The sequence below is a fragment of the Bos indicus x Bos taurus genome, chromosome 10 (genome assembly GCF_003369695.1).
Source record: "Bos indicus x Bos taurus breed Angus x Brahman F1 hybrid chromosome 10, Bos_hybrid_MaternalHap_v2.0, whole genome shotgun sequence".
NCBI lineage: Eukaryota > Metazoa > Chordata > Mammalia > Artiodactyla > Bovidae > Bos > Bos indicus x Bos taurus.
This window is the reverse complement of record NC_040085.1, coordinates 37,474,226-37,501,640: the sequence shown is the minus strand read 5'-3', so window position 1 is coordinate 37,501,640 and position 27,415 is coordinate 37,474,226. Positions and strand designations below refer to the sequence as shown.

The 27,415-nt window shown below is 39.7% G+C and overlaps 1 protein-coding gene across 10 annotated transcripts in view; it reads left to right on the top strand.

The window, feature by feature from the left end:
• The window catches only part of NIN (ninein), a 107,992-nt gene that overhangs the window by 56,037 nt on the left and 24,540 nt on the right, over window positions 1–27,415 (top strand). For 9 of the 10 annotated variants that reach the window (XR_003513083.1, XR_003513082.1, XM_027553717.1 and 6 more), the window contains 15 exons: window positions 1,742–1,888; window positions 2,369–2,536; window positions 2,995–3,131; window positions 3,453–3,593; window positions 3,847–4,021; window positions 7,225–7,335; window positions 7,712–7,801; window positions 9,821–9,959; window positions 11,958–12,079; window positions 13,178–13,683; window positions 14,771–16,915; window positions 18,188–18,313; window positions 18,422–18,491; window positions 21,653–21,868; window positions 25,151–25,264. Coding sequence is in view for 8 of the 10 variants with exons in the window: in XM_027553717.1 (XP_027409518.1) it covers window positions 1,742–1,888; window positions 2,369–2,536; window positions 2,995–3,131; window positions 3,453–3,593; window positions 3,847–4,021; window positions 7,225–7,335; window positions 7,712–7,801; window positions 9,821–9,959; window positions 11,958–12,079; window positions 13,178–13,683; window positions 14,771–16,915; window positions 18,188–18,313; window positions 18,422–18,491; window positions 21,653–21,868; window positions 25,151–25,264 (4,407 nt within the window). In the remaining 2 variants the exon portion in view is untranslated. Of the gene's footprint in view, window positions 1–1,741; window positions 1,889–2,368; window positions 2,537–2,994; window positions 3,132–3,452; window positions 3,594–3,846; window positions 4,022–7,224; window positions 7,336–7,711; window positions 7,802–9,820; window positions 9,960–11,957; window positions 12,080–13,177; window positions 13,684–14,770; window positions 16,916–18,187; window positions 18,314–18,421; window positions 18,492–21,652; window positions 21,869–25,150; window positions 25,265–27,415 lie in introns of those variants that run through there. The other variant, XM_027553722.1, reaches the window with a different exon arrangement.

Genomic DNA, 27,415 nt, shown 5'->3' with positions numbered 1-27,415 from the left:
CCAATGTTAAAGGCAAAATATGCTGGTTAGCTTCAGTCATCACTGCTGGATTTTACTGTGACTTCTGGCTTGACAGTCCTGAAAGCTTAGTCCTCTAAGAAAGTGTTCTGTTTGATAAAAATGAGACAGAGAATCTAAGGGAGCTTGGCAACCTCTGAATTTTGCCCAAAATATCTTTCCATCTGTTTCTTCCTATGATTCTCTATAGGAACTGTTGCTTCTTCCAAAGATTTCCACCCTTTAAAATGGTTTTGTTTTGGAATCCTCTCCAGAGGAACTGGTAGAAAAACAAGAACAGAGACAGATGTTTCCCATTGGATATGGATTGGGAAAAAAAGCATTCAAGATAAAAGAAATGCCACAAGGACTTAGCTGAGGGATAGAATCAACAATTAGGAGATGACAGGAGTCCCAGCAATAGTCCAGACTTAGGAAATAAATATTGAAAATTTGAGGATTTGTTACAAAGAGGCTTTTGTTAGAAGGGACCCAGTTGCAGGCACTAATGGTAAGTTTGTTGCTTATTCGGTTCCTTGCTACTCAGCAAATTAGGCATTATATTGTTAGAAATGTAGAATTCCCAGGCCCCAGCCCTAGATTTAACTACATCAGAGTCTGCACTTTAACAAGACCCTCAGGTGATTTCTGCTTTGTACATTGGGGTCATGTCCTATAGAAGAATTTCAGCCCCCCAAATAGGAAGCTGACTGTGAGAATGGAGGGCTTTGCTTTCTTTCCCTATTTTGTGGTATCTGTGATTCATGTTGCTTTATTCCCTTTTCCATTCCTCTGTGAGTTAGGGAACAAACCATCTCCCAGGCACGCCTCTAGAAGGGACTCTATATGATGAGGACCACTTGATTACTGTCAGAGGGGGCAAAGTAGTCAAGCAGAATTTCCTTCTCTTCACATCTCTCGGAACACTTCTATTGCACACACGTGAAATTCTTCCTATCCAGTCTTCATTTTGATTGTGCAAAAGTATTAAAAGAAATTAAAAACCCCAAACACCACAGTGTGGTTCCAAGTAATGTTCTAAATTCCAAGGCATGGGTTTCAGACCCAAGCTCTTAAATCATTGCAATCTGTCCCAGACCCATTTATGCTAGTTTACAAAATTTCATATAAGCAAAATACCATGTGGAGTCACTATAATATAATGGCTTAATGAATGTCTGTTTTCTGCTGTTACAACACTGGGAAGCTATATCTTTATATTTTTCAGTAATTCTTTAACTCACAAGATAATGCATAGTAACGTTGAAGATAACCTGTCCTAAGAGTATGAGCAAAAGAGAAAACAGTTAATTTCTAAATTGCAGAAAATTATGAAGATGTTGAAAATGAATCTTGTTTAGTTTATGTGAGGGGGAAGGACAGATTACTAGAAAGGAAAATATATTTAGTGAAGTGAGAATAAAGGGACATGTCATATTTCTGGAGTCTTGGGATCAAGAGTGGTGCCAGTATCTGTTGGCTTTGTTGTTTAATCACTAAGTCATGTCCGACTCTTTGTGACTCCATGGGCTGTAGCCTGCCAGGCTCCCCTGTACATTGGATTTCTCAGGCAAGAATAACTGGAATGGGTTGCCATTTCCTTAGACCCAGGGATCAAACCAGCGTCTCCTGCATTGGCCGGTGAATTGTTTACCACTGAGCCTCTTGGGACTAGAAGTGCGCTTGGGGCTTTGTGGGGTTTTTTTGAGAGAAATAGTTAAGATATATGGTTACCCTTTTCTAGATGCTTGAAGAAGTCTTCCATAATCTTGATCCTGATGGTATGATGAGTGTAGAAGATTTTTTCTATGGCTTGTTTAAAAATGGAAAACCTCTTACACCATCAGCATCTACCCCATATAGGCAATTGAAAAGGCACATCTCCATGCAGGTAAGAAATAAATAGGAAGTGGATTCTTTGGGAGTAAAGTTAAAATTCATTTGAATAATTTCCAGTGAGTTAATCTGCTGTCTGAAGAAAAATACTGAGGAGAAAGAGAAGCAAAAGAAGAGCAGAAATGAAAGACTAAACCACTGGGGAAGTTGGGTTTGAGAAATGACCATAAATTACAGTAGGAAGACCACTAATTATGCCCCTTCCTGTTAGCTGAGGGCCAGAAGGAACCTGATGTTGAGTAGAGATGCATCTCATCTGTATGCAGGATCTGTCTGCCAGGTCAGCTGTTGATCAGTTTTGCATTCTTGACTGACTTGGGAAAGGAAGATCAAAGGGGCCACTTGGCTTTTTATCCTAGCAGTATAAATGAGAGAAGCATGCCTCTGCCCCTTGTGGTCAGGACTGACTGCTTTTGGTCTCGACCAATATCATGTTGCAACGCCTGAGCTTGCTCAAGTCTCTTTCTTCTTCTAGTCTTTTGATGAGAGTGGACGACGGACCACAGCCCCATCTGCAATGATGAGTACCATTGGTTTTCGGGTCTTCTCCTGCCTGGATGATGGGATGGGCTATGCATCAGTGGAGAGAATACTTGACACCTGGCAGGAGGAAGGCATTGAAAACAGCCAGGAGATCCTGAAGGTGTGGCAACTGAAATGGGAGGCAAATGACAAATTGGGAAGGGTTGAAAAATTCTGTTTGTGATTTGATTTGATTTCTCCTTAATGATTCTTCTGTTCCCAAGATCTCAGACATAAGAGATAACTTTTCCTACCCCCTTTAACCAGGAGTGTTGCTGACTTCATGTTTTTAACCCCTAAATTATTCACAAGAAATTTCTTAACCGATCTCTTGTTGGTAAAGATTAGAGTTTTGCCATTGTGTTTATTTACAATGCCAGACAGCATTTTTTAAAAACACGTAAATAATCATGTTTTCCTTAGAGAGACCTTAGTTGAATATTGTTCCAAGGCAGCCATTAAATGTGAATATCCAGTTTGTAGATTATAAATTCAGTTCCCCAGGTCTGTATAACCTTCACATTTTCTGCTTTCTGAGGATAGAACTTGTGATTATCTTGAACTTGTTCTGATTTCTAGGCCTTGGATTTTAGCCTTGATGGAAATGTCAACTTGACAGAGTTGACACTGGCTCTTGAAAATGAACTTTTGGTCACCAAGAACAGCATTCACCAGGCAGCTCTGGCCAGTTTTAAGGCTGAGATTCGGCATTTGCTGTGAGTTGAGCAGAAAGCTTACCTGCTCTGTTCCCTTTCCTACTTGTTGAGCAAGTGCTCAGATGCCTGTGGCATGTATTCTTCCCTTCTGAAGGCAGTGGTGGCTAATCGCCTATCATCTCGCTTCTGTGAAAGTGAGGTGGAGCTTAGAGCTGCAATGTAGGCTTTTGAAAAGGGCTGTGGAATGTCTTTGTGTTTTGGAAGGGTTCTGGTTGTCTTGGTTTTGTTTTTGTATAGGAGTAAGCCAGATGAGGGTTTTTTTGGGTCTACTTGTTGCCTAGTAACAGTCTCCCTTATAACTTTGTTTCTTTCTGATTCTAGGGAGCGAGTGGATCAGATGCTCAGAGAAAAAGAGAAGCTACGGTCTGATCTGGACAAAGCTGAGAAGCTGAAGTCTCTAATGGCCTCAGAGGTGGACGATCACCATGCAGCCATAGAGCGGCGGAACGAGTACAACCTCAGGTGTGACGGGCGGGGCCAGGGCCCTCCTTTCCCACCACCCTGGCCCAGAACAGTGGGGTTTTGCCTGCCTGTCCGCCTGCTTGGCCACACCTGGCTGGGGTGACTTAGGTGTGGCCAAGCCTACAGGAAAGCAGGGCTCACTGGCCACTTTCTCAAGGAGCTTCCATCTCTATGACTCTTTCCATTTTTGGTGGCTCTACAGAGGGACCTCTGAGGGACTTGATGGCAGCCTGTCAGTCTTTCCTTCTCACAGGAAACTGGATGAAGAGTACAAGGAGCGAATAGCAGCCTTAAAGAATGAGTTTCGAAAGGAGAGAGAGCAGATCCTGCAGCAGGTGGGCAAGCAGCGTTTGGAACTTGAGCAAGAAATCGAAAAGGCAAAAACAGAAGAGAACTACGTCCGGGACCGCCTCGCACTCTCTTTAAAGGTAATTATCCTCTTAGTTATGTGGTCTGTGTGCCTTCTGGGAACACCACATGAAAAACCACAGCTCTGTAAGAGGACAGGTCTACACAGGGCTCATAAGTCTGGGTCAACACCCGGACATGGTAGAGCCCCAGGTTTCAGGGGTGTCCAGGCTTCTGGTTTGCCAACAGCATATCTTGTTCTTACCTGCTGAAGTGGCAGTGAGTCCTCAGGGCTGTTTGATACCTGGTTGATGGTGTCCCCTTCCTCATCCTTAGCAGATGGCTTTTTTTTCCTTCCATGCCGAGGCCATCCACTTTGTTTCTCTGCTCGCAAATCTACCTTTTCCCTTGCACATCCTCCTCCTCTTTTTTGTGCCTCAGTAGAGGAAGTGATGCTTCTCTTTATGGAGCTCTGACACTGGGTAATGTAGTAGTGTCAGCTGGAGCTGAAGGTGGGCGGGACCCTCTCAGGTCTTGGGAGGGGTCTGGACTCAAGACTGCCTGGTTCCAATCTGGATACCACCACTTACAGAAGACCTTCATCAGGTTACTCAAGCCTGTTTCCTAATATACAAGAGAGTCACCATCATAATACCTACCTCAGAGCATTGATGTGGAGATTGAGTGAGTTGCTACATATACAGTATCTGAAAGTAGTAAGAACCTATGGAATAGTTAGTTTTGTTGAGGTTATGAAAGATTCCTGAAACTCCACAAATCAGAGACTGAGCCAATTCTCCCTCCCTAACCATCAAACTGCTTCCTTTCCTGAATTTTCACCCTAATCTCCATCACCACCCTGTGCTGTAAGTCATAGAAGTCACTGTCCTTGGTCATCCTGGATTCTCACTTTCTGAGTCCTGCTGATGCTCTGAAAGTCTTCTCAGATTTATCCCATTTCTCCATTCCCACAGCCTCTGAACAGGTTCGGAATTCATCACAATTTCTCAACTGACGTATGTGCATTCTTTCTTCCATCTATCCAACCTCCCTCCGCCTGGTCACCAGAGTTATCTTACTGCCGCTGCTGCTGCTGAGTCGCTTAAGTCGTGTCTGACTCTGCGACCCCATAGACGGCAGCCCACCAGGCTCCCCTGTTCCTGGGATTCTCCAGGCAAGAACACTGGAGTGGATTGCCATTTCCTTCTCCAATGCATGAAAGGAAAAGTGAAAGTGAAGTTGCTCAGTCATGTCCGACTCTTAGTGACCCCATGGACTGCAGCCCACCAGGCTCCTCCATCCATGGGATTTTCCAGGCAAGAGTACTGGAATGGGGTACCATCTTACTGAAGAACACTTAAGAATCATACTATACCCTTTGTAAAAGTGTGGCATGGAAGCCTGAAGGGCCCTGAAAGGGGGTTCATGCTCCTACCTTCCTGATCTCAGGTCTTGCCAGCAACCCCCAAGTCCACGCCCAGCCTCTGCTGCGCCTGCTGCCAGTGATTTCAGTTTCTCAGTGGGCTTGTAGGCTCCTTCACTGCTTTCTCCAACACTGCAGGGCAAATTGCTTATTTGTTTTCATTACACTTACTTTTTTTTCTTGCCAAAAGATAGCATATTTTCTGTCACATCTTAGGTAATTGTATCCATATCTGTCTCCCCTGCCATGGCCCCAGTTGTATGTTCCCTGTGGTCGGCAACAGAAGCTGACTTCTCAGTTTCCAAAGCACGAACACAGGCCCAATTCATAGAGATTGCTCCTGATTGTTTTAACATCTAAATTTAGACAGACTTTGAAAGATTAGAATTCTAGAGTTGTCATTTGAGGGGAAGGTAGTTTTCTTTTTTAAACACTTCAAGCACATGCTTTTTTACTCCATGTTAACTGCATAAGGGTGTGAACAAGAATATATGTAAAACATATTGGCTCTACTTAAATGCCCAATGACAGAGGAATGGATAAAGAAGATGTGGTACATATATACAATGGACTATTTCTCAGCCATTCAAAAGAATGAAATAGTGCCGTTCGCAGCAACATGGACGGACCTAGACAGTATCAGACTGAGTGAAGTAAATCAGAGAAGGAAAAATATCCTATGACATCCCATATATAGAGAATCTAAAAAGAAATGGAATTAATACAAATGAACTTACAAAACAGAAACAGACTCACAGACTTTGAGAATGACCCTATGGGTGCTGGTGGGAAGGATCGGGGAGAAAGGATAGTTAGGGCGTTTGGGATGGACATGTATACACTGCTGTATTTAAGATAGATAACCAACAAGGACCTACTGTATAGCACATGGAACTCTGCTCAATGTTATGTGGCAGCCTGGATAAGAGGAGAGCTTGGTGGAGAATGGATACACGTATATGTATGACTGAATCCCTTTGCTGTTTACCTGAAACTACCACAGCATTGTTTGTTAATTGGCTATACCCTAATACAAAATAAGAAGTTTTCTAAAAAGAAATATATCATCTCTATATTTTGGCAAGATACGCTTTGAAAATACACAGAAAAAACCCACATTTTGTGGACTTAGGTTGACATGTTATTATAATAATTTAAACATAAATTATGAAAAAACTGTATGTGTAGCTTTTATATCTTTAAACCAGAATCAAATTGTAAATTAAATATAAACGTGTGTATATCATCATTAAATGAGAATTGTTGGAGCTATTCTGCTTTTTGCAGTTTCTCTGAGTTCTCTTTTGCTGTCAAATAAACATGGCATTCTGCAGCCAGTCTTTCATTTGACATCCTAATGAGAACGCTTTTCATGTCATTAAATTTTCAATTGCAAAGCTGTCAGATAGAAGTACAATGCAAGTCATATATGTAATTTCAAATTTTCAGACAGCCACATTAAAAGGTAAAAAGAAACAGGTGAATTTAATGTTAAATCATTTTAATCTGTAATCTCTAAAACATTATCATTTTGACTTGTAATTAATATAGAAAACCTGTTATTGAGCTTTTTTTTTTCATTTTTGTTCTAAATCCTCAAAATCTGGTGAGTATTTCATACTTACAGCTCCTCTACCTGGGACTGCTAGTGCCTGCTGTTGGATAGCATGGTTCTGTAGGATCAAGAAAAAGAAGAGGCACGCTTTGGGGTTATAAGATAAACATTGGGTTTTTTTAATATTTACTTTTTCTCCTCTAACGTACTGAAACTTTCTCAATCTAGAGCATTGATTTATGCATGATATAAAATGGTACAACAGCTTCCTTTTCAATCCATGTAATTTCCCCAAATTTCTTCAGGAAAACAGTCGTCTAGAAAATGAGCTTTTGGAGAATGCAGAGAAGTTGGCAGAGTATGAGAGTCTGACAAACAAACTTCAGCGAAATTTGGAAAATGTTTTGGCAGAAAAGGTAAATCTGTTGAAATGTAATTTCCTGAAAGGTAACCCCGAAATGTAGTTTACTCAAAAGACCAGAAGCAGTGCCACTAAGAAAATGTCTATTATGGAATTATTTATGTGACTAAAGGAAGTTGTCAACTTTTGCAGGGATTTAATTTATACGAGGAAAACTTTGCATGGCAATGAGAAAGGATCTCTGCTTTAGTTGAACACATCACTCTAGAATGTTCTTTCCATCTTCCAGTGGATGGTGTTTCTGTTCAAAAGTCACATTCCTTTCATACTCAAGAGACTGAGTGAACACCAGAAATTGGGGCCTTTGGTATTTTATAGGTCAAAGAAGGACACTTGGGAAAAATGACAACTTTGCACTTTCCATTTTCTAGTTTGGTGACCTTGATCCCAGCAGTGCTGAATTCTTCCTGCAAGAAGAAAGGCTGACGCAGATGAGAAATGAATATGAGCAGCAGTGCCGGGTGAGTGACTGAAGAGAACTTAGTAAGTGGAGGAGTGCCCAATTCAGATCCTGCTTCACCGTTTACCAGCCAAGCGACTGGTAAACGTAACCTGTGGGTATCTCAATTCCTCATCTACAAGGTGACAAAAATAAATGAACCCACAAAATAGAGTTGTTGTGGGGAGTCAGGAAGTACACGTGAAGTGCTTAGAACAGAGCCTGAGACACAGAAAACACTTAACCTAAGTGCTTGCTATTAATGTCATTTAGTATCCTGACATATGAGAGAGTTGTGCAAACTGCAGTTGTCTGTTTTATCTGGGTCAGAAATTGCCAGTAATTAGAGGAAAATAAAGTTTTATTCTAAGAGAAGGAAACTGTGATCATGTTGATATGCTTTTTCCAAAACCAGCCTTTCCTGAGTGCAGGCTTACTCTGATATAATTTGCTTTTGTTCTGTGGGGTTTTTTCCTGAATACATTCCTTACTTTATTTACAAGATACAAATAGAGCAGAAAACACTCAAGTCTTTAAGTAGTAAGTCATTACTACTAGAAGACACAAAAACATCCTAATAAATAAGAATCTTTGACTTTTTTAGAAAAGTAACTCTTCTAAGCTCAGGAATCTGGGATTTTTTTTTTTTTCTTAAACCACAAACACTTGTGTATTTTAACATGGTGAGCATAACTGAGTTCAGCCTGCTTTAGATGAACATAGTACTTGGGCAAAAATGAAGAAAATAATCACCTCCTTATGAGGCTCTTCATAGTCTGCCTTCTCAGGAAATATACACGCAGACTTTGAGAAAAGAAATGAAATATTTGTCACTCTTACAAATACATTTTGGCTCTTGTCTCTAATCTCCTATACTTTCAGTTATATAGATTTTTTTTCTCCTATGCTTTCAATTATTTCATCAGTAAAATCTGTCAGCTCCACCTCCAAAAATTCCCCAAATTCATCCACTTATTTATTTTTTAATAGCTTTTCATAACCATACAGTTCACCAACTTAAGGTATACAATTCAGTCTCTTTTAGTATATTCACAGAATTGTACAACCATTACCATAATACATTTTAGAACATTTTCATCACCCGCAAAGAAACTCCCAGTCCACCTAGCTGTAATCTCTCCTGTGACCTCCAGCCCTAGGCAACTAATGATCTGTTTGCTGTCTGTTTGGTTTTGCCTATCTTTTACATTTCCTATAAACGGATTTATACAATATATCGACCTTTGTGACTGGCTTCCTCCATTTAGCATATTGTTTTTGAGCTCCATCCATGTAGTACCGTGTATCAGTACTTTATTTCTATTGCTGCATAATATTCCATAACATAGCCATACCACATTTTATTTATCCATTCCTTAGTTGATGGACATTGAGTTGTCCAAATATTGTGAATAATGGGCTGCTGTGAGTAATTTGTGTGTGAGCTCTTCTGTGGACATAGGCTTTCATTTCTCTTGGGTATGTACTGAGGAGTGGAATTGAATCACATGATCACTGTATGCTTAACCTTTGAAGAACTGCCAAATTTTTTGCAAAATATTTGCACCATTTTAATTCCCACCAGCAAGAGAGTTTCCGTTTCTCTCCATCCTTGCCAACAGTTGTTACTGTATGTCCTTTATTTTAGCCATCCTAGTGGATATGAAGTGGAATCTCATTGTGGCTTTGATTTGCATTTCCCTGATGGCTAATACCATTGAGTATCTTTTCATGTGCTTGTCATATATCTTCTTTGGAGAAATGTCTCTTCAGATCCTTTGCTGAATATTTAAATGTGTTATTTGTCTTTTTATTATTGAGTTGTAATACTTCTTTATATATTCTGTATACAAGTCCCTTATCAGATATATATGGTGCAAAAACTTTTTTTCCATGCTGTGGGTTGTCTGTTTACTTTCTTGTTGGTATCCTTTGAAGCACAAAAGTTTTTAGTTTTGATGATGTACAGTGTATCTGTTTTTTCTTCCGTTGCTTGTTTTTGACATCACATCTAAGATTTATATTGGTTTTTAAATTCCAGCTATTACAAGACCAAGTAGACGAACTCCAGTCTGAACTGCAAGAATATCGTACACAAGGCAAAGTATCCAGGCTTCCCTTGCAGAACTCACTATCAGAAGAACTTGATATTAACAGTGGTTGCATAGAGCCTGACCAGGGTAAGCCATTCAGACACCATCTTTTCAGAGTCTGTGCCTTTGACTTTTGATTTTAAAACCATGGTTGAATGTAAAATTGCAAAATGTTGGCAACCCTGCCTTCTCCGCCCCCACAGCACTACCCCACCCCCACCACCCCAAAAAAGACTTTGGCAATGCTATTTTCTTGAGCTGTTTCACTTGTGGTATGTTTTTTTCATTTGTCCTGAAGTCTTTGTGAAAATACTTCCATCTGATTTTGATACACATCAACAAAGAAATGGAAAAAATCAAACCACAAGGATATTAAAAAAAAAAAAAAAAAAAAACTGGCTACGAGTCTGCGAATCCAGGCCTTGGGAGTGTTAGAATTCAGTCACTGAGTTATTGCTGAATCCTCCCTTTCTAAAAGAGTGCCTGACTGGTATGACAATGTTTTGCAGAGTGAGCCAGCCAGAAACCCCAGAATTTGGTTTCCTTATGCTGGTTGTGCTAAATGCCTGCAAAACAACAAATAAGATAAATAAATGTTGGTGCCTGTGCCTTGGGGAGGATTTTGAGTAATACAGCTGGAAGGCAGAGCTGTTTGGGAACCCTCCTATGTTCATTATCAGCTCTTTTCCTCCCTCCTCATATCCTGCCTCTTTCCTCCAGGGTGTTGAATATGAATTTCAGAAAGGATTTATGATAAATTCTTCATTACAAATAGTTTTCCCCACTGCTACTTGGAACAGGAGTACAGGTTCTCACAATGGTTGTTTATTCTTCTCCTTACCTATTTATTCTACAGTAAATAAGGGAGTGAGGACGGAACAGGAAGAGGCTTGCATCTTTTCCTCTAAGTCTGTACTCTGTAACCTTACTGTGGTAAAAGGATGGAGCCCAGCTGATAGGATATATCTCAGAAGCTTTTCTGGGCTTTTCCGTAGATGACCAAGGGCTGGGGCTTCTAATCATGGGTACATGAGGCTGTGCCATCTTGGGATGGTTTATACCCCGGGTATTACTTCTCAGATGGGGAATGCCATGACAGATGTAGAGAAAGCCCAAAGATTGTCAATTCCAGCTGTTAGACTTACACTATTTCTTGCATCTGCCTGTGTCCTTCCACATGAAAACTTTTTTTGAGTCCCCTGCCTTAATATTAGTCCCCTGCCTTAGTATTGGAGAAGGAAATGGCAACCCACTCCAGTGTTCTTGCCTGGAGAATCCCAGGGACGGGGGAACCTGGTGGGCTGCTGTCTATGGGGTCGCACAGAGTCGGACACGACTGAAGCGACTTAGCAGCAGTAGCAGCAGCAGCCTTAGTATTAGATGTAATCATTCATCTGTGTACTCGCTCAGCCCTCAGCTTATGCTTCACATTTCAATGTCCGTCCCAGTCACCATTGTGGGCAGTTGCACAGGTGGACTCCTATGGAATGAGTTGATAGTTTTCTACCGAATCTGCCTATATCCAGGTTCCTAACCTATGCTCTATTCTTTTTAATAACTTTAGCTGATAATTTAAGATGAGGCCCCACCTGCACTACAGGAAATTAGCATGGTAGTGCTCAATCTTCTGTAATGTTGAGTGGTGGGTTGGATATCTTGATCCATGAAGTTAACACCTCAAAGTGTAGCAAGTATGCTGGCCATTCACCCTCCTGCCACGTTCCTTTCTGCTGATTTGTCACCCAGTATTTGTTGGATGGAAAGAAGGCTGGTTAGTTTGATCATACTGCCTCACTCTGTAGCATTTTCATTAGCAGGAGGTCACTTTTAAGAAACATTTTCCCCATCTGCTCCCACCTCCTGTCCTATTGATTTCTATTAAGGTTTGATACACTGCCTGTACATAAAAAATCTGTTGTCTTTGTTTTTTCTCATTTTCTCTTATGCTTGAAAACGAGAGACCACTCTTGGATTCTGCTGTTTCCTAGTAGATATCATCTGTTGCAATTTAGGATTCCATAATTAATGCCAGTTGTGTTATTGAAAGAACCTGCAGCCGGGTCAACAGATCCCATGTGTTTTCAGGGCTTGGTTCTGAAGAATGCAATCCACTGAATATGAGCATCGAGGCAGAGCTGGTCATCGAACAGATGAAAGAACAACATCACAGGGAGTTGTGTCACCTAAGACTGGAGCTTGAAGATAAAGTAAGACCTTCTTCTCAATCCTGTTCTCTGATTTCTTTGAGCTCTGACAAGCTTTTGCATGTACGACACTCTCCATTCTTTTTTCTCCCAGAGCAGCACTTTCTGTACATTTCCTCATGCGTCTGGGTGGCTACCAGGAACTCACTTCCTCAGGATGCTTTCACAGGCCAAGGGGCCTTTGAGGGGCTCTTCTTCATAGGAGAGAGATTATTAAAAATGGAATATCTTCAGTCCTAGCCAGCATGGAGCTTAAAGGTCATTACATTATTTCCAACTCATTAAAAAAAAAAACTTTAAAAAAACCAAAAAAGTACTTTGATACAGCATTACCTCCTAAATTAGGTATAAGTTCTGAATCTTGGTTTTCAAAACCGTTTACCGTATTGCTTTAGGTTATATTAGCAGTCTTCTCTTTTATCATCCTTTGAGTTACTTCATCTTCCAGCCAGACCAGATGGTTTGCTGCTCTTCATCAAACTGTCCTCTTTTGCTCATGCTATTCCATGCTATGTTATTATTTCTTTCTACCTCTTGAAAGTCTACTTAACCTTCAGAGCTTACATCAAATGCTACCTCTTATATTCCTGAATTCTCCCAACCAAACATGATTTTCCCCTCCTTGGAGTCCCCAGGTTACATTGTAGGTATTTTTCCTATACACGTTTTTAAATGTTTTATTCTAACTGGTAGTACACTTTCTTTATATTTGTCATAACCATGTCTAGAGAGGGGGCTATGTCTTATCCGACTTGTGTCCCCATGAGGCCTGCAGAGTCGAATACTTGAATATAATTATCTATGTTAAGACTTTCAGTTTGCAGTTGGAAAGGATGCCTGTGAAGAAATACAGTGTCTATGTGAAGGTCTAGTTAGTTTTAACAGAGTTGTTTAGAAACTAATAAAATTCAACCAATTTACAAAGGAAATCAAACCATGCCTGACTTAAACACATCTTATTTAATGTGTTTGAATTGTTACTTTAAAACAAAAATAGGAAAACTGAGAAATGTGTTGTAAGAAAAAAGTCTTTACTGCCCCATCGCCTTTCCATGGCCTTGAGTTGAATAACACTGTGGTGGTTTCACTTTCTGGCTTTAGGTGAACTATTACGAAAAGCAGCTAGATGAAACCAAAGTTGCCTTTGAAAAGGAGCAGGAGAACATGAAGCTCAAGTGTGAGAATGAAGTACACATCTTAGAAGAACAAATAAGTGACCTTAAAAATAAAATTGCAGAACTTCAGGGCCAGACAAAGGTACTCAAGGAGGCACAGCACGTGGCTATCTGCAGACATGAGGAGGAGAAAAAACAGCTGCAAATGAAGTGGGATGAGGAGAAGGCTCACGTGCAGGAGGAGCTGCGGCTGGAGCATGAGATGGCACTCAGGGCTAGGCTGGAGCAGGTGGAGGAAGGCTTTAACAGAGAGAGGGAAAGACTCATCCAAAATGGCGCCTGGACAGAGGAGAAGGTGAGGGGCTTGACTCAGAAACTAGAACAAGTTCACCAGGAGCAGCTGAAAAGCCTGGTGGAGAAACACATTCTTGAGAAAGAGGAATTGCAAAAAGAGCTCTTGGAAAAACACCAAAGGGAACTACATGAGGGAAGGTAAGAAAGTCGGGGAAGGAGAGGAGGGGACACCAGTCCTCAGGGGCACCACAAGTCCCAGTTAATAAAGGAGACTTTGAAAAACCAGGTGTAAGCGCCCACTTACTGACTAGAATTCTTTTTTAGTTTTTCAACTTGTTTTGTCCTTGTTTAGATATAAGCCTACCTTGGGATTGTTGAAACTTTTTTTTTTAAGAGGAAAGTTTTTCATTTTTTTTATCAGACATATACTTTTTAAGGTTCTGGATGAGGATAAGATTATCACAAATGTGATTTCTTCTTCGTTTAGTCCTGTTGTTTTCCGAGAAAGGCCTTTTATAAGTTATTAGATTCAGGCAAAGTTACATTTTCTCTGAGTTATGAAACACTATTTTGTGCTTACTTTCCTCAAGTGAAACCTCAGATGCTTTTGAGGGCTTTGGTGCTTCATACTTTATCTCGGTGGTACTTCATTAAATAGAAAGAAAAACATATATGTATGGTTTATATAACTACATATAGACAGGCAGGGAGTCACTCAGTCTTGTCCAACTCTTTGTGACCCCACAGACTGTAGCCTGTCAGGCTCCTCTATCCATGGAATTCTCCAGGCAAGAATACTGGAGTGGGTTACCATTTCCTTCTCCAGGGATCTTCCTAACCCAGGGATCAAACCTGGATCTCCTACATTGCAGTCAGATTCTTTACCATCTGAGGCACCAGGGTATACATAATTAAAATGAAAGAATTTTATGTATTTCCCATTTAGGGTTTAGGGTAATATGTATTTGAACATTTAATGAGAAAGCATTGTAAGTTTTTGGCTAAAACTCCATAAATATCTGGAAATATGCCATAGAATTTGGTTTCTAAATCTTCTTTTTAAATGCAGAGAGAGGTAAGTGAGTCTTTTAAATTAATTATGGCCGCCATTGTTTGGCACTCAGAAATGAGATCCCTTCTGAGTATAGAAATAAGTGAAGACCATTTTTTAGAAAACATTTACATTGTTTGCTTGGCTGCTTCTTCTATGCATGGGAAAATGTTTTTATGTTTGCTTCTGGAGTTGATGACAGTTTCAGTAATGCTGTATGTTGACCACATTTAGGGAAAAAATGGAAACTGAGTGTAATAGAAGAACCTCTCAGATAGAAGCCCAGTTTCAGGCTGATTGTCAGAAAGTCACTGAGAGATATGAACACACCCTGCGGAGTCTGGAGGTGCACTACCGCCACCAGCTGAAGGAGCTCCTGGATCAACAATGTGAGGAGAGGTCCCAGTGGGAGTTTGAGAAGGACGAGCTCACCCAGGAATGTGCAGAAGCCCAGGAGCAGCTTAAAGAGACTCTCCAGAGGGAGAAAGCAACCTCTTTGGTCCTCACCCAGGAGAGAGAGATGCTAGAGAAAACATACAAGGAGCATTTGAATAGTATGGTTGTTGAGAGAGAGCAGCTACTACAGGACCTGGAAGATCTGAGAAAAGTGTCTGAAAGTCAGCAAAGTCTCCTGTCCAACCAGATACTTGAGCTGAAGAGCAGTCATGAAAGAGAGCTGAAGGACCGTGAGCAGATCTTGTGCCAGGCAGGCACTTCAGAGCAGCTGGTCAGCCAGAGGCTTGAACAGCTGCAAAGGGAACATGACCAGGAGAGGCAGGAAATGATGTCCAAGCTTCTGGTCATGGAGAGTGTCCACAGAGCAACCTGTGAGAAGGCAGATCGAGAGAGGGCTGAGATGAGCACAGAAATCTCCAGGCTCCAGAATAAAATCAAGGAGATGGAGCAGGTAGTGTCTCCTCCCTCCAGGCTTCAGAATAGCTGTCAAGTGATAGGAGGGGAGGAGGCAGAAGAAAATGGTGCCATGTCCCTGCTTCAGCAAGGAGAACAGCTGTTGGAAGAGAATGGAGATGTTCTCTTAAGCCTGCAAAGAGCCCATGAACGAGCAGTGAAGGAAAATGTGAAAATGGCAACTGAAATTTCTAGGTTGCAGCAGAGGCTGCAAAAATTAGAACCAGAGTCAGTAATGTCTTCTTGTTTAGATGAACCAGCTACTGGGCTCTTTGGAAATTCAGTGGAACAAACAGAGCCATTTTTACAGCCAAACCGAATCAAACAAGCAGAAGGTGGAACCACACAGCGTATTCTCAGTGACCTACAAGGCGATGAGGTCCGTGACCTCGAAAGTACAGAGACAAGCTCTGGGCAGAGACAGGTCAGAGTGGAGGAGTCTGAAGCATCAATAGAGAGTTTTTCTGAGCTTGAAAATAGTGAGGCGACCAGAACTGAAACCTGGGACCTGAAGAATCAGGTCGGCCAGCTTCGGGAACAGTTAATGATCTTACGTGCAGACTGCGATCGAGCGTCTGAAAAGAAACAGGACCTACTGTTTGATGTTTCTGTGCTAAAAAAGAAACTGAAGATGCTTGAAAGAATTCCTGAGGCTTCCCCCAAGTATAAAGTGTTATACGAAGATGCCAGTAGAGAAAATGAATGTCTTCAGGAAGAGCTGAGGATGATGGAGACGCGCTATGATGAAGCACTAGAAAGTAACAAAGAGCTCACTTCAGAAATGTTCAGATTACAGGATGAGCTAAAGAAGGTTGAAGAAATGACTGACACATTCCTTAGCCTGGAAAAGAGTTACAATGAGATCAAAAGAGAAAATGAGGAACTGCATGTTCTGGTTTTGAGACTTCAAGGCAAGATTGAGAAGCTACGAGAAAGAGCAGCGCTGCAGTGTGACTGCTTCTCCTTATGGGAAGCCCATTTAGATAATCTGGAAGTCGGACCTGATGAAAAGGTCTTTGAACTGAACCAAACACTGGATGAGCGTGTACCAAATGTTATGAGCGTGCACCATATTATAGAAGAACATTTGTATCAAGAAAACCAGTACCTAGAACAGGAGAATACACAGCTCTTGGAGAAAGTAAAAGCACATGAAATTGCCTGGCTACACGGAACACTCCAGACACATCGAGACAAGCTTGGAGCACAGAACCGAGTTGTACTGGAGGAAAACACTGCTCTCCTCGGCCTTCAAGACAAGCATTTTCAGCACCAGGCCACCATCGCAGAGTTAGAACGGGAGAAAAAAAAGCTGCAGGAGCTGACTAGAAAGTTGAGGGAAAGAGTCACTGCTTTAGTCAAGCAAAAGGATGTACCTTCTCAAGGAGAAAAGGAGGAAGAGCTGAAGGCAATGATGCATGACCTGCAAATCACATGCAGTGAGATGCAGCAGAAAGTTGAGCTTCTGAGGTAACGTATGCACCTTCTGCACTTCACGGAGTCTCACAGAGCACCTCACCAAATCTAACTCCTGCTGCTTGCGTGCCTAGAGAAACTAACCTGTTAGTCTTCACAAAGAGAGCAGTACTTTAGACTCCTTCTGCTTCTGTGTTGTATTAACAAGTAGAATAACCCAGCCTAGGAGGCATTCCTTCCTCTATAAGAAATCAGTGTTGTTCATTTGGGGGTGAAGGTTCATAATGGAGAGTGTTCGCTGTTTAACCATGTGCATCATTATTGTTTGTCGTCTTTAACTCTTTTCTAGCACTTCATTTGGATGGACAGACTTTTTTCCTTTGGCTAAATGTTATTTTCCTCATTTTGATGAAACAAGTTATGTGAGAATGAATGCCTTTTGTGTATTATTAACTCACTTGGTAGATAAGAACTTTCTTCTTATACTAATATGGGGAAAAAATGTTGTTTCATGGCCTATAGTTTTTCACTTACATCACTTACAGTGCATGCTGATATTCTATAGATATTGGAAATTCATCTTAGAACATACAATTTTTTGAGGAGCTATCAGATTTTAATGTGCTGAAAGAACAAAGACAAATATGATACTAATTTGAACCACTGCTCACTTGACTTTATAAAATATAGCAATAGTCTTCTAACAAATTTGGTTCAAAAAAATTGTAGAATTTACATCATGTCTGAAATATCTTAATGATATGGGGGAAAAAAACAAAATAATTCTAGGTGTAGTATTTCCTCTTTTTATTTTAGACCGTTCTTAGTTCCAAAAATCATAATGAGATGAAAGAAATTAGAAGGTAACCGTTAGCGTACATGTTTTGGTATGTCCCTTTCATTTATGTAGTGAATTTTCTTTCTCTAGGTACCTTGGGATTTAAAACTAAAGCTCATACAGCTTAGTGATATGGCTTTTGTCTTTGAGGAGCAGGGAGGACTTGAGACTGAAATACAAAGAGTTATTTGCTCAAAGCAGTATGAGAAAGTCAGCAAGTAGGATGGGTACTGAGTTTCTTTTCTGTCTCAATGCTTAAGTGTTTTGGTCACACTTCCCTAATGTTTTTTAGTAAAATTCTTACTCCCCAAAAGGAATGAGTCACTGTCATAGCTTGATTTCCTAGTACCAAGAGACATACTAATTTAGGCTTTTCTTTTTAACTGGTATGGAATATGGATTTAATTGGAAGTTACTAGAAAGTGTTTTCCAAAGATGCCAGATGATGGCCTTTTTATAACTATTTTTTTTAAATCTCTGTACTGCAGATATGAATCTGAGAAGCTTCAAGAGGAAAATTCTATTTTGAGAAATGAAATTACTACTTTAAATGAAGAAGACAGCATTTCTAACCTGAAATTAGGGAAATTAAGTGGATCTCAGGAAGAAATGTGGTAAGATATATACTTAAATATTCTAAAGGCATTTTTGCAAGGACTGAAACTGTGGTACTTCAGTGTTTAAAGCCTAACTCTTAAGTTATATTTTCATTGTCCCTTTAGGCAAAAAATAGAAACTGTAAAACAGGAAAAAGCTGCAGTTCAGAAGATGGTTGAAAATTTAAAGAAACAGGTAAGAGGTATTTCTCAATGTTTCCTGATTCTAAAATTTTCTTTTTTTAAATTTGAAATTTATAGCACATGCCACTGGAAACATAGCCAATAACGGTAAGGTTGTAACTCTGAGTTTCAAAATGGAAACTTACCTCATGCTAATTCTAAATTCAGTTTCTATTTTTTGAAAATATATTTATTATTTTCAAAATGTGTATACATTATTTCTAGACTCTGGGTATTTAATACAAGCCATATAATCAGTGGAAATGGGGAGATGATAACCTCTAAACCAAACCTATGAAAACTAGCTCTATCCCTTATGTGTTTGTTTTTTTTAATTGGTGGAAAATTGCTTTACAATTTTGTGTTGGTTTTTGCCATACAGCAACATGAACCAGTCATAATTTTATATATACATATATATCCCTTCCTTCTTGAGCCTCTCTTCCCTCCCACTATCCCACATCTCTAGGTCATCACACAGTACCAGGCTAGGTCCCTGTTATTTAGCAACTTACCACTAACTATCTGTTTTACACATAATAGTGTATATATGTCAATGCTATTTTCTGAGTTCATCACACCCTCACCTTCTCCTGCTGTGTCTACAAGTCCATTCTCTACTAGGTTCATTGGTACCATTTTTCTAGATTCCATATATAAGTGTTAATGCAAGATATTTGTTTTTCTTTTTCTGACTTCACTCTGTATAAGAGGCTCTAGGTTCATCCACCTCACTACAACTGACTCAGATTTGCTCCTTTTTATGTCAGAGTTATATTCCATTGTGTAAATGTACCACAACTTCTTTATCTGTTCATCTGTCAATGGACATCCAGGTTGCTTCCATGTCCTGGCTATTGTAAAGTACTGCAGTGAACATTGGTATACATGTGTCTTTGAGAATGGTGGTTTTCTCAGGGTGTATGCCCAATAGTGGGATTGCTAGGTCATATGGTAGATTTAGTCTTTTAAGGAATCTCCATATTGTGTTCCATAATGGCTGTATCAGTTTATATTCCCACCAACAGTGCATAAGGGTTCCCCTTTCTCTACTTCCTCTCCAGAATTTATTGTTTGTAAATTTTTTGATGATGACCATTCTGACTGGAGTGAGGTGATAACTCATTGTAGTTTTGATTTGCATTTGTAATAATGAGTGATGTTGAGCATCTTTTCACGTGTTTATTAGCTATCTGTATGTCTTCTTTGGAGAAATGTCTGTTTAGGGCTTCTGCCCATTTTTTGATTGGGCTTTTTGTTTTTCTGATATTAAGCTATATGAGTTGCTTATATATTTTGGAGATTAACCCTTTGTCAGTTGCTTCATTTGCAATTATTTTCTCCCATTCTGAGGGTTGTCTTTTCATCTTGTTTATAGTTTCCTTTGCTGTGCAAAGGCTTTTAAGTTTTATTAGGTCCCATTTATTTACTTTTGTTTTTATTTCCATTAATCTAGGAGGTGGGTCAGAGAGAATTTTGCTGTGATTTACATCAAAGAGTGTACCGCCTGTGTTTTCCTCTCAGAGTATTATAGTTTCTGGCCTTACATTTAAGTATTTAATCCATTTTGAGTGTATTTTTGTATATGGTGTTAGGAAGTGTTCTAATTTCATTCTTTCACATGTAGCTGTCCAATTTTCCCAGCACCACTTCTTGAAGACGCTGTCTTCTCTCCTTTGTATATTCTTGACTCCTTTTTCAAAGATAAGATGCCCATAGGTGCTTGGGTTTATTTCTGGGTTCTCTATCTTGCTCCATTGGTCTATATATCTGTTTTTGTGCCAGTACCATACTGTCTCAAGGACTGCAGCTCCTCGTGTGGTTTTCATTTAGGTTAGCCCCTTCCTCTTTCTTCAGCATGATTAAAAGCAGTAGGTTAAGAATAGAATTTTACAGATATAGAGTACTAGTTAGTCCATGTATATTTTCACAGAATTATGATTTATTTAGATAGTATGTGCCATTCAATGCCCTATTTGTATAATCTCAACAATGTGCAATTGTGTGACGAAAGGCCATTTGAGAATCAGTCTGAAGCAGTCAAAAGACAAGGACATTCTGGGAAAAGAGTATTTTCAGCATTTGAAATAGACAAGGTGTTAACATCCAAAATATATTTTGTACTCTTACAAATTGCAAAACCCAGTTGAAAATGGATAACTGATATGAATGGTCAAGACAGAAAAAAGAGCAGATATAAAAAGAAAGTTAGCCTAATTATTCATTAGGGAAGGGCAAATTAAATGTTTCCTGTTTTTGCATATCAGATCAGTAAAAATTAAAGATTGATCTTGTCTAGTATTAAAAGGGAGTGAGAAAATGAATCTACTTATACATTGTTGATAGAACTATAAGTTGGTAGTGCTATGAAGAACACATTTTGGGGATGTCAATCAAAACAGTAATATATAAACATGCCTTCTAACCCAGCAGCCCCACTTCCAAAAATGAGATGCTAAATACAAAATGCCACCATGTATAAATGAATTTTCCAAAAGATTGTTTTTTTTATCAATATGAGAATGGATAAATGCAGTATGGAATGTCTTGCTACATGGAATACCTCATAGCCACATAAAAATATAGCATGTGCCAGTTTCTGAATGCACCGATTTGGAAAGATAAGAGTCTGTAAGATATTGTAAGTGGAGAAAGCAGAGTATCCAAACATCTGAAATTATGCAAATTTTCGATCTAAAGAAGAAAAACACTGTGTGTATATGTGTCTGTGAACGTGAAAGTCGCTCAGTCATGTCCGACTCTTTGGGACCCCGTGGAATTCTCCAGGCCAGAATACTGAAGTGGGTAGCCTTTCCCCTCTCCAGGGGATCTTCCCAACCCAGGAATTGAACCCAGGTCTCCAGTATTACAGGCAGATTCTTTACCAACTCAGCTATCAGTGAGGCCCTCATATGGGTTTGTATATGCATCGAAAACAATCTGGAGGGGGATGCATCCCTGTGGACAGTGGCTACCCCTGTGGAGTGGGATTGGACAAGAGTGTCTAATTGACTTTGTTGTAATGAGTATGTATTGTGTCTGCTATTAAACGTGTATGTGTGTGTATATATATAAACTATGTACATAGACAGGGTAAAAGAATTAATCTCTAAATAAGCTTTTTTAGCAGAAGTAGGATAACAAATTTTAAACACTTATTTCAATTTTAATTAGATTTCAGAATTAAAAACCAAAAACCAGCAGTTGGATTTGGAAAATATGAAGCTTAGCCAAAAGAACTCTCAGAATCAGAAAGAGCTGCAAGAACTTAATCAACGTCTGGCAGAAATGCTAAGCCAGAAGGACAAAGAGCCAGGGCACAGTGCATGTGAGGAATGGGAACAAGAAAAGTCTAATCTCAAAGAAGAACTGGAACACTGTAAATTGCAGGTATGGTCTACAGCTACTCTATAGCCTTTCTGGACGAAATCCCAATTAAAAAAATAAATGCTTATATTTAATTTCTTATACATTTAAGTCCTAATAATTAAAACAGTGTAGTGTTGGCACATGAGTAGAGAGATGACTAGAAAGTCTAGAACTAGACCCAGATACAAATGGAAACTTAGTATATAGCAAAGATGGGTTCTCAAATCACTGGGGTACAGGTGGACTTTTTAGTAAGTGGTGCCTGGACAACTCAGTAGACATTCAGAATTAAAGTCAAAAGACAGCTCATAAACTGGGGGAAAAAATATTTGCATCATATGCCACAACTGCTGCTGCTACTGCTAAGTCGCTTCAGTCGTGTCTGACTCTGTGCGACCCCATAGACGGCAGCCCACCAGGCTCCCCCATCCCTGGGATTCTCCAGGCAAGAACACTGGAGTGGGTTGTCATTTCCTTCTCCAGTGCATGAAAGTGAAAAGTGAAAGTGAAGTCGCTCATAAACTGGGGAAAAAAATATTTGCATCATATGCCACAACTGCTGCTACTGCTAAGTCGCTTCAGTCGTGTCCGACTCTGTGCGACCCCATCGACGGCAGCCCACCAGGCTCCCCCGTCCCTGGGATTCTCCAGGCAAGAACACTGGAGTAAGTTGCCATTTCCTTCTCCAATGCATGAAAGTGAAAAGTGAAAGTGAAGTCATTCAGTAGTGTCGACTCTTCGCGACCCCATGGACTGCAGCCTACCAGTCTCCTCCGTCCATGGGATTTTCCAGGCAAGAGTACTGGAGTGGGGTGCCATCACCTTCTCCGCATATGCCACAAACAGTGGGGCTAGTATTCCTACTATGTAAAGAACTCTTAAAAATCAAAGGACTTAGGATCAAAATCTGATAGCAAAATGGGGGGAAATGCATGAACAAAATAGTCACACACAAAGAAAAAGAGATAAAAATGGCTGTCAAACCTATGAAAAAATATTCAAAGTTACTCAGAATTAGAGAAATGCAAATAAAGCAACACTGATATCTCATTTCTCACCTATGAGATTGGCAACAATTTAAAAATATAACAACACATTCTGTTGGCACAAGTTTGGAAAATCAGGCACTTTCATACATTGCTGGTGGGATATAAACTGGTACCATATTTCTGGAAGGAAATTTGGCAATATCTAAGGAATGATGCTAAAGCTGAAACTCCAGTACTTTGGCCACCTCATGCGAAGAGTTCTCATTGGAAAAGACTCTGATGCTGGGAGGGACTGGGGGCAGGAGGAGAAGGGGACGACAGAGGATGAGATGGCTGGATGGCATCACTGACTCAATGGATGTGAGTTTGAGTGAACTCTGGGAGATGGTGATGGGCAGGGAGGCCTGGCGTGCTGTGATTCATGGGGTCGCAAAGAGTCAGACACGACTGAGTGACTGAACTGAACTGAACAAAATTATATATGTACTTACTTGTATGCTAGCAATCTTATTTCTAGGAATTTACCCTAAAGATATTCCTCCAAAAATATGAAATTCACATGCACAGGGTTGGTTATTCATTGCAGCATTGTTTGTAACTGCAAAGTATTGGAAACAACCTAGATGCCCACACATAGGAGAGTTGTTGGATAAATGCAATGGAGTCACACCATGGAGGAGTATTATACAGGTTAAAAAAAAGAAAAAGAATGAATGAGAAAGATCTCTTGGTATGAAATTATTTCCAGGACACACTAGAAATAGGTGAAAAAGGAAAAGCTGAAAAGCATATCTAAGAGTCTCTCTAGTATGTCTCCAACCATGTAAGAAAGAAGGGGATATTAGACAACACACATGTATTTGTGTAAAAGAAATACAGAATTTTTGGAAAAGAAATACAGAAATGATAAACCAGGTAACTAAAGAGATGCTTCCATATAGGGGGCAAATGGGAAAGGAATGCAAGAGAGGTATGGGAATGTGATAGCAGGGATGAGGAAGGGAGTGACACTTCTGAGAACCTTTTCATATAGTCCGATGCTTAGAACCATAGTCATGTTTCACACTCTCTTCACATACCCCCTCAAATAAACAAGCAAAACCAATCCAGAAAATAAAGATCAGGGGAGGGGGGAACTAAATGGAACACAAACACTAACAAGTGAAACTAACAGTGTTATGAGTGGATAACAACCATGATGTGGAAGAAAATAAGCAATTTAGAAATTAGTATCTTGACTGTACATGGTAAGGTTAAGACAAAAGGAAGTGTACATAAATGCTACAATAGTCACTAAATGTATTTCTCATGAGGGTGTATGTTAGTGATTCTGGAACTACTCTGTGTATACCAGAATTGAACAAATAAGTAAATATATTGTAGATAGTAAGAACTGAGTTTCTCATTTTGGGGCAAGGAGGTTGGAAATGGGGAAACTAGGAAGGCTAAAATGAACCTTCTGATGTTGGATTGGAATTTGAGTTAATAGAATAAACTCATTATTTGTTTAGTGTATAGGCAGATACAGAAATGTAGATGTGTATATATGAATGGAGCACCCAAATATTGGTTTCTGAACCCTGTTCTCCTATATGAGAAACCCGGGCTTCTTGGAGAGATGATTGATCCCAAGGCTGGTGAAGGGTCAATTCAAAATGAGCCTGGAACATCTCATGGTGCCAGAAAAAAAAAGGTACCCCCGAAAAAAATGGGGCATGTTAAAAGGACAGGACGCAACCTGAAGAAGCTCCTAATGGCCAAAGCTGAAATAATTTGATCAACAAAATAAAGCATAGCACAAAATAAGCATAATTATAAAATACAGAATGAAATGAGTATCTGTAGGTCTGTACTGTTAGAATAGGTAAATAAAGGGGAGAGAAATAACAGCTCTTCCTTACAATAGAATTCCAATTAATAAATGTAGAAGGAAGGAAGGAAATAACAAGTCTTCATTAAGCAAATACCGAAGTAGTAATTGTCAATAAAATCCACTGATAGACACTAAAATTAATAAGCAAATGCTTAAGAAAAAACAGTTTGCATGGTCTCAAAGCATCTGCTCCCCAGAGAAAGATAGTAACTTTACAGTGGAGAATCTTCAAAAATAAACTTAAGAAATCATGTTTATACCATTTTAGTGGAAAGTTTGTTAAAAGATAGTTTTGGTTAGTTCCATTGAGTACAAATAATCTTAAAACAGTATGTCATTGAGTATGTACTATTTTTTCCTTAATGCTGCCTTTTGTGACCTTATTAAGTTTCCCTAGGCTGAATGAGTGTGTTATTTGACTTTTCAATTTTTTTTTCTTAGTCTTCCACTTTAGTGTCTTCTTTGGAGGCAGAACTTTCTGAAGTTAAAATACAGACTCACATCGTGGAACAGGAAAACCTCCTTCTCAAAGATGAATTGGAGAAAGTAAAACAAGTAAGACTGTGTGCAGCTTAGGTGGGGGCAAGGAGATACGTGTGGGAGTCATAGAATAACATGCACCAGATTGTCTTTTTAATTTTAGCCGTTGAGAGTCCCTTTTACTGAATCCTGTTAACTAGCTTATTGCTTAGTGAAGTTCAGGACTTGCAATACAAGTCTAATTTATAAGAGCTCCTATCACTAATTCTCCAAATGTTGTTCTAGTTATATAACTTACGTGTGTTGTAGGCTGACATTCTATTAATTTACTATAAATGAATCCCAGCCATTTCAGTTTAAGAAATGTGTTGCTCTACCTTCGCCCAGCCAGGTGTTAAGGAAATATAAATTTGCCTAAAAAACTGGTGACTTTCTTGCTAATAACTTTAATAACTATTCACCCAGATTTGTGAGACCCAGGTTCTCCCTTTTTCTCATAGTGAGTTTGAGGCATCTATCTTGGGCAGAAGAATAGATTCTAGAGCATTATGAGGGATGTGGTCTCACCTATGAATTTGGCTTTAAAAAGCATATTTCAAAGTTTCAAGCAAAGACCTAATTTTAAGTCCACCTTAAAATTTATATGCTGAACATTGTCCAATTTTATTCTTTATTCTGAATTTTTCAGTGAGTACATGAATTTATCAGTTTATGCAATCTTGATATATAATAGGAGAATTTAGTTTTTCCATTTTATTTGTTTCACCAAAGGAGTACTTTAATACCATGATATCTTTAGATTATAAAATTCTCTTGTGTCTATCCAACCTATGAGCATAAAGGTGTCCTTCTCTGATGCTGAAATAGAGTCTGTACCACTGGGTGTGTTATATTTGCGTTGATCCCTAATTGACAGCCATAAGTCTTGATTTCCTAATAAGATTTTAGACTCAGGGAATTTGTATCTCTTCCAGTGCCTAGTAGAGTACGGGTATCTATTAGGTGCTTTATAAGAACCTTTTCCAGTCAGATGCTGCTATGCAAGGTATAGCTGTCCTGCCATAGCAGAAGCTGTCCGCCCATATAAACATTCCAGAAGTTAAAAGGCCCTTCTGTGTTATATAAGTATTCCAGGACTGTTATTACCAAATTTATCCTAATTAACTTGGGCATGCTTTTCTCCTTTTTCTTTTTCTGTTGTTCAACCTTTCGGACGATAATGATGGGTCCCGTGTCCAAGCATGGGAAATGTATGTGCTGTGATTTTGCCAAGTTATGGATCAAAAGAAAAGGAGCAGAGTTGAGAGTAAAGCAACATGATCAGGACATCATTTTGGCACATTTTTCTTGCATGTGAGCCCTTTTGCTCTTGGTAGGAAGTTGTTCATGGTCCCTGGACTCTTGGATCACAGAAGTAGGATGGTGTCAGCCCATTGTTGCTGCCATACAGCTTGGACCTAGAAAGCACATGCTGCTCTGTATGACATAATCATTTCTTGTTCACAAAATAGTTTTGTTGTTATTATCTGTTGCACTGAAAAGAAACATGAGTAGCACATGACAGTCTGTAGACACCCAAAATGGTACCAGGCTTTGTGAGGGTCTGGGGATAGGGAGGCAAGGTAGTGAGTAAAGGACAAAAGTCCTTTATTAACCAATGCCCAGGTACATAGATTTTCCTTCATCTTTCTGACTTGTTTAGATTTGTAAATTATGCTGAATTTGTTGCCAGTTGAAGACAAGATTCAATCCTTAACGTCTGTTTTGTTATACTGTTCCAAAAGACCTTCAGGTAAAACGATAAAGGTGGCCATAAAATCATGACAGTAAATAATTGAAAATTGAAAGCCAGGTGAAGCAGAGGGAGATGGAAAACATATGAACTCTAAAAGTGTAAGAAACAGTCTCTTTAAGGCAGTGTTTGTGGGGGGTGGAGACTGCTCCTGCACACCAAGCTGTTTAGCAGTGTCTGGGGTCACATTTGGTTTCCACACTGGGTATACGAGGCAGGGAGTGTGTGCTACTGGAATCTAATAGGTAATGCCTGGGATGTTGTCGGCCATCCTACAGTGCATAGGACAGTCCCCCATGACAAGAAATTACCTGGCCCTGAGGGTCAGTAGTGCTAAAGTTGATGATGAAAAGGAACAAAAAGTTTTTGGTTAATCGTGATTCCATAAAATGCAGAAGAAGCAACTATGTCCGTACCAGCAACATTTTCCTAAG